Source organism: Suncus etruscus, chromosome 9 (assembly GCF_024139225.1).
Source record: "Suncus etruscus isolate mSunEtr1 chromosome 9, mSunEtr1.pri.cur, whole genome shotgun sequence".
In the NCBI taxonomy this organism is placed as follows: Eukaryota; Metazoa; Chordata; class Mammalia; order Eulipotyphla; family Soricidae; genus Suncus; species Suncus etruscus.
Window position 1 is genome coordinate 100,638,751 of NC_064856.1, and position 7,688 is coordinate 100,646,438.

General features: G+C 36.3%; 1 protein-coding gene across 1 annotated transcript; it reads left to right on the forward strand.

The window, feature by feature from the left end:
* Positions 1–213: 213 nt before the first annotated feature.
* Positions 214–1,167, forward strand: LOC126018706 (putative olfactory receptor 5AK3). The gene has a single exon (XM_049780804.1). The coding sequence runs from the start codon at positions 214–216 to the stop codon at positions 1,165–1,167; it is 954 nt and encodes a 317-aa protein (XP_049636761.1).
* Positions 1,168–7,688: the final 6,521 nt, after the last annotated feature.

A 7,688-nucleotide genomic window follows, 5' to 3' on the forward strand; every position in this document is an offset into this window, starting at 1 on the left:
TTACATAATTCAGTGGAAGTTTAGCAGTTACTTATCCAAAAGAATAAACAAAACACTTGAAAATGCAGTAAATCTGGTTGTGAATTTTTGTCATGAAAATTCAATTTAAATTAAAAGCAAATAAATCTAAGAGCTTTTCCTTTTCCAGGAATCTCAAATATTTCACTTCTTTTCTAGGTTCTTCTCATCCCTTTCTCTAGATTTTCAACAGACATGAAACTTGAAAATAAAACTGAAGTGACTGAATTCATCCTCCTCGGATTTAGTTCCCAACACAAATATCGCCATGTCCTCTTCATTTTATTTCTAATTATCTATGTGACATCCATGGTAGGTAACATTGGAATGATCTCACTTATCAGGACTGATTCCAGACTTCAAACACCTATGTATTTTTTCCTACAACATTTGGCCTTTGTGGATATTTGTTATACCTCTGCTATCACTCCCAAAATGCTGCACAACTTCATAGCAGACAATACAACTGTATCATTCAGGGGCTGTATTATACAATTATTAGTTTATGCTATGTTTGCAACTGACGATTGCTACCTCCTGGCTGCTATGGCAGTAGATCGCTATGTAGCCATCTGTCACCCACTTCGCTATTCCATAATCATGTCTCAAAGAGTCTGCATACAATTAGTAGCAGGATCATATGTGGCAGGCTCAATAAATGCTTCTGTGCACACAGGGTTTACATTTTCATTGTCCTTCTGTAGGTCTAATACTATCAATCATTTTTTCTGTGATGTTCCTCCAATTCTTGCCCTTTCATGCTCTAGTATTGATATCAATATCATGCTACTTGTTGTGTTTGTGGGTTTTAACTTGTCTTTCACTGTGTTGGTTGTCATTGTATCCTATGTCTATATTCTGGCTGCTATCCTGAAGATTTCTTCTGCAGCCGGGAGGAAAAAAGCCTTTTCCACCTGTGCCTCCCACCTGACTGCTGTCATCATTTTCTATGGAACTCTCTCATACATGTACTTACAACCTCCCTCTGATACTTATCAAGAGAATATGAAAGTGGCCTCTGTGTTTTATGGCATTGTGATACCTATGTTGAATCCTTTGATATACAGTTTACGGAATAAGGAGGTAAAAGAAGCTATAAAATTGACATGTAAAGCTTTTCTAAATTGGATTCAATTTGTCAAAAACTGAACACCTCAAATAACCCTATGAAAATTATTTTTGACTATGCTTATTCTAACATTAACATTTTAAACTCATGCTTCCTGTGTAAGATCGTAGTGTGTAAAATAATGTAACTTCTCACTTATATATTTTTTCCTTTAACATAATATAATTTTGAAATACATTTATATGAGAATATAAATTTTTCAAATTAAGTGAAAATAAATTTATATCTTATAAAATATATTCTTCAAATATGTGCTTCAAAAATTTTAAAATATGTATTAAGCACAAAAGAACAATTTTTATTTATCAATATTAAAATGTTATGTCATTATTTTTATTATTCAAAGAAATTGCCTAAATTGCTTTAATATAGTCTACTCTGAGATATGCATGAACCAGAATATGAAATAGACTAAGTGTTTTGAAAAGCACTAAATCATCCTTTCTGACTACTATGGTCATATTACTTATATTTAGTGGGTGAGGGTGGATGTTTGGGTCATTTCCAATGGTGTGAAAGACTTTCTCATGACTCAATGTTCTCAAACTACTTCAGTCAGTTTTGAGAGACCAGAGGTGATACAAGGGATTACATCCAGTTGGCTATATACAAGGGAAGAAGCCTACATGCTGTACTATAGCTCCAGAAAACTATTTTTAATTTTTTTACATTTATTGTTTTCTTTTTCCCTTTTATTTTTAATTTTATTTATTTATTTATTTATTGGTTTTTGGGTCACACCCGGCAGTGCTCAGGAATTACTCCTGCCTGTCTGCTCAGAAATAGCTCTTGGCAGGCACGGGGGACCAGATGGGACACGGGGATTCGAACCAACCACCTTTGGTCCTGGATCAGCTGCTTGCAAGGCAAACGCTGCTGTGCTATCTCTCCGGGCCCTAATTTTATATTTTTAATATATTTAATTTAATCACCACTTGATACACAGTTGCAAAGTTGTTTATGACTGAGTTTTACTCATTCAATGTAAATACCGGTTTCCCACCACCAATGTCCCAAGTTCCCTTCAGTTCTGCCCCTTACCTACTCTGCTATCTGCTTCTATGGTAGATACTATTTTCTCTCAATCAATATCTTCTCCTTATTTTCCTCTTAGACACTGTTATTTGCAATATTATTATCAAAGTGGTTATTGATGTCCTTGATATATTTTTCTTGCCTAATTCCTATGACAAGTACTTCAAGCACTTCTTTAAATAGAAATGATTATAGTTGGCAACCTTGTTTTGTGCCAGATCTTATAAGAAAGATTCTTAGGTTTTACTCATTATATATAGTATAATATATATTATATAGTATACTGATTTATGTGTGACTTTGACTATTTTGAGGAAATTTCCTTCAATTCCTATACTGTTGAGAGTTTTTTATCAAGAATGGATGCTGCCATAAAAACAATTAGAGATGTAAATATGAATTGTATGGAGCCTGTAGGAGTTCCAATGGCAGTATACTTTAAGGGTAAAGAAACCCTGTATCTTTTAGTCCAAGGGAACTTCTTCTCCAATTTCCCCAATACTGTGCCTATGCAAAAGAGAGACAGGAGGAGGAGGAGGAGAAGAAGAGGAGGAAGAAGAAGAAGAAGAAGAAGAAGAAGAAGAAGAAGAAGAAGAAGAAGAAGAAGAAGAAGAAGAAGAGGAGGAAGAGGAAGAAGAAGAAGAAGAAGAAGAAGAAGAAGAGGAGGAGGAAGAGGAGGAAGAAGAAGAAGAAGAAGAAGAAGAAGAAGAAGAAGAAGAAGAAGAAGAAGAAGAAGAAGAAGAAGAAGAAGAAGAAGAAGAAGAAGAAGAAGAAGAAGAAGAAGAAGAAGAAGAAACAAACCTTTTAAAGTAGTTGCTGGTTTGGTGGTGTTTTGTTTTGTTTTGTTTTGTAGTATGGGTGTTTGTGGGTCTTTTGTCTTTTTTTTTTTTTTTGCTTGTTTTTCGTAGTGTTGGTTTTGGTTTTTGTTCTTTCTTTGCTAATTTTTTGTATTTTTGTTGTTACAACTTCGTTGTTTTTTTTTTCTTCTTCTTTTTCTCTTATTTTGTTTTGTTACCTTTTTCCCTTTTCTTCTTCTAAATTCTTTTTTTTTTTTTTTTTTTTTTTGGTTTCTTGTCAAACCCGTTTGACACTCAGGGGTTACTCATGGCTATGCACTCAGAAATTGCCCCTGGCTTGGAGGAACCATATGGGAAGTCACGGAATCGAACCAAGGTCCGTCCTAGGCTAGCACTTGCAAGACAGATGCCTTACCTCTAGTGCCACCTCTCCAGCCCCTTCTTCTAAATTCTTATTTATAACACCTGGACAATTCCTTCTAGTAGTTGTTTGTTTTGTTTTGGCTTGTTTTTTTTTGTTTTGGTTTGTTTTCTTCTTTCCCTTTTCATTTCTTATACTTTCAACAGAATCACATTACTGAAATAATCTTGCTCAGCCTCATATTTTGAAGGGGAAAAATGAATGGCACCATATAAACAGTCATATAAACATTTAGTGGAAATAAAAAATTGATCAGACTTGAACACCAAACTCAAAGTCAACGACAACAGAATAGATATCCAATCTATAAAAAGCTGTAAAAATGGGGACCAGTTACACTAGCATCCTGGGAATTAAAGGAGGAAGAAGTGGGACACATGCTGGGAAAAGGGATGGAGGGAGGACAATACTAGTGGTGGGAATTTCTTTTATTCATTATCACTATGTACCTTAAATATTACTGTGAAAGATTTGTAACTCACTTTGGCCACAATAAAAATAAAAAAAGAATGGGTGCTAATTTAGACAAATGATATCTCTGCTTTTATTGATATGATCATATAATTTTTATTTATATGATGTATTTTTTAATTAACTTATATGTATTACTAACTTGCATGCCCAGGAAGAATCCTACTTGCTCATAGTGTATTATCTATTTTATAGATTGTTGGGTTCTACTTGATATTAATTTTCTGTAGATTTTTGCATATTTGTGCCCATTAAATATATTGGCCTAGGGGCCTGTGAGATGGCGCTAGAGGTAAGGTGTCTGCCTTGCAAGTGCTAGCCAAGGAAGGACCGCAGTTCTATCCCCCAGCATCCCATATGGTCCCCCTAAGCCAGGGGCAATTTCTGAGCACTTAGCCAGGAGTAACCCCTGAGCATCATGGGTGTGGCCCAAAAAAACAAAAAAAAAGAAAAAAAGATATATTGGCCTATAATTCTGGTTGGTTGTGTGTGTGTGTGTTGTGTTTTGTGTGTGTATGTGTGTGTGGGGGGGGGGGGTGACCCTGATTGTTTTCACTATGTAAGTGATGTTAGCTTCTTCAAACTAATTGGGAGTGTATTGTTTCTTTAATTTGCTGGAAAAGCATAAAAAAAATAGCAGTAGGTTAAGTGTTGAATAAATAGTGAATATATCTGGCTCTGGGCTTTTTTGTTTGTTTTTAATAATAATTTTTATTTTGACCAAAGTGGATTACATATCTTTCACAGTAATATTTTAGGTACATATTAACATTGAATCAAGGCAATTCCCATCACCTAAGTTGTCCTCCCTCCACTCCCGTTTTCATCTTGCATCCCATATCCCCCAATCTCACCCCCCAGGCTGCTAGAATATGTGGTCCCCTCTGTGTCTATCTTACTACTTAGTGATCATACAACTGTTTGGTCTTGGTACCCGCCATTATTTCCACCTCTATTTGAGAGGCGGAACTAGATAGTTCAAGTTATGTGGTTTTCTTTGAAGAAAAGAAAAGCAATAAAATAGAGTAAAAATCAAATAAGCCAAAAATGGGCTGAGTCCTTCTGGAGGCTCTCAACCTCAGTTTGAGAGGGGAAAGGGAAAAAGGAATTGAAACAGCACAACAAAACAAAAGGAAATATCAAATAAAAAAATCTAGTGAGCACTGCAGCAATAAAGACAAGCATCACATAATAGCCACGGTCCTAAAATAAAAACATAACAGAGCGCAAAAAGAAAAAAAAATGGAGACAACTTCAATATCCACACCAAAACAAAGAAGTCAAAAATAAATAAATAGATAAATAAATAAAAAAGATTATTTTGTGCTTTATTTTTTTTCCTGTATAGGCACAGTAAACATTGGAGACATTAGAAAGGAAAGTCCCTTGACCTAAGTCGAGATACAGGGTTTCTCCACCTTTGAAGTATACTGTCATGGGAATAACTATAGACTCCTTGAATGTTCATTACTCTCCCCTCGATGCCTTTGTAGTGTATGGAAGACTTCTGCTCCATCATGGGTGATAAAATCAGACCTCTGTATCTAGAGATCTTGCTATCTGCACAGGTCAAGGAATAGAGCTTATGATGAAGTCTTTCTTTGTGGTTCTAGAAGTTCTGTTACTTCACTGTCGTTTTAATCCATCTTCTGTAGTTGGTGGTCTTGGTCATTGCGCTAATTCTAGGATGGAGCCTGGGGTAGAGTCTTTCATTATGTTTCCAAAAGACCCATTCAGTTGCAATGGTCTCAGTCAGACCTCTGGAATTAGAGATCTTGGTTGTTGTACAGATCATAGGCCAATCCTAGACAAGGGCTTTTTTTATTGGTCCCAGAATACATACTGTCGGAGCTTTTGTTTTTGAAAGACTTTTGATTATCATTTCAATTTCCTTATAGTGATGTCTATTCAGGTACACCAAATCATCTAGGTTCATCTTTGGGATGTTACAAGAATCCAAAAATTTATCCATTTTTTTAGTTTCTCTCATTTTATAGCATACAGAGTCTCATAATAATCTCCGATTATCTTTTGAATTTCTATAGTGTCTGTTGTGACACCTCCTTTCAATTCAAATTTGGCTTATTAGGTACTTTTTCTCTCTGTGTGAGTCTTGCTAGTGGTTTATTGTTCGTGTTCACTTTTTTTTTAAAGAACCAACTTCTGCTTTCATTATATTTTGGATTGCATATATGGTCTTAAGTTCATTAATTTCTGCACTAAGTTTCATTGGGGGGCCACATCCATTGACGCTCAGGAGTTACTCCTGGCTATGGGCTCAGAAATCGCTCCTGGCTGGGGAAGGGGGAAAAAATCACTCCTGGTTTGGGGGTACCATATGGGATGCTGGGGGATTGAACTGCAGTCCATCCTAAAGTAGCACTTGCAAGGCAGATGCCTTACCTCTAGCGCCACCACTCGGTTCCCAGTTTCTGCACTAGGTTTTAATAAATCCTACCCCTGCCTAGTTTTAGATTATTTTGTTGGTCATTTTTTTTATTTCTTATACTGTATAGTCAAGTTATTTATGTAGGTCCTTCTTATTGATGAATGCTGGAAAATCTATTAATTTTTGACTTAAAATAGTTCTTCCTGTGTTCCATAAATTGTATGGGGCCAGAGAGATAGCGTGGAGGTAGGGTGTTTGCCTTGCATGCAGAAGGACATTGCCGGGTGTGACATGCCCCCCCCCAATGTGATAGCTCATGTCCTCATTCTCTTTGGTTTCTAGGAATCTTTGATTTCCTTACTGACCTACTTGTTGTTCAGTAGTGAACTATTTACTTTACATGTGGTTCTCCATTTCTATTTGCAATTCACTTCTAATTTTAATAGAAGAAATGTCCTAAGAAGATAGTTGATAAAATTCCTATCTTCTTGATTTTATCTAGGTATGCTTTGTGGCCAGGCATGTGGTCTATCTTGGAGATTAACCCATGTTCATTGAATAAAAATGTGTATTTGGTGTTTAGGAATAAAAAGTATCTTATTTATTTATTAACACCTTTCTTCTACTTATTCCATCAAAGTCAGTATTTTCTTATTGATCTTTTTTTTTTTTTTTTTTTTTTTTTTTTTTGGTTTTTTGGGTCACACCCGTTTGACGCTCAGGGGTTACTCCTGGCTATGTGCTCAGAAATCACCCCTGGCATGGGGGGACCATATGGGACGCCGGGGGATTGAACCGCGGTCCTTCCTTGGCTAGCGCTTGCAAGGCAGACACCTTACCTCCAGCGCCACCTACCCGGCCCCTCTTATTGATCTTTAGCTGATTTATATAACAAGAAATGATAAAATGGTGCTGAAGTATTCAACTACTATTCTGCTTCTATTGATGTCTTCCTTCAAGTCTATTTGCATTTGTTGTAGGTCATGGTAACTCACTGGTTGCATATACTTAGAAGTCTTATTTCTTCCTAATGTTAGTATCCCAGAATCACAAAGAAATGACCTTCTCTGTCTCATGACATTTTTGAACCTGAGGTCTATATCACCTGATAATAGTATGGTCACCCCACCCCAGCATTTTTTATTTTATTTTTATAATTTTTATTTTGACCAAAGTGGATTACATGTCTTTCACAGTAATATTTTAGGTACATATTGACATTAAATCAGGGGACTTCCCACCACCAAAGCTGTCCTCCCTTCCCCCACATTCCCAGCATGCTCCCATATACCCCTTCCTCACCTCCCCAGGCTGCTAGTAGAAGTGGTCCCCTCTGTGTCTAGCTTATTGTAGATTGGGTATCGATTCTGTTGTCATTGGCTTTGGATTTGGTGCTTAAGTCCGATCATTTTCATTACTATTTAGTGA

Excerpts from the sequence above, each read along its gene's own strand:
- LOC126018706 (XM_049780804.1), top strand. The coding sequence starts at position 214 with ATGAAACTTGAAAATAAAACTGAAGTGACTGAATTCATCCTCCTCGGA.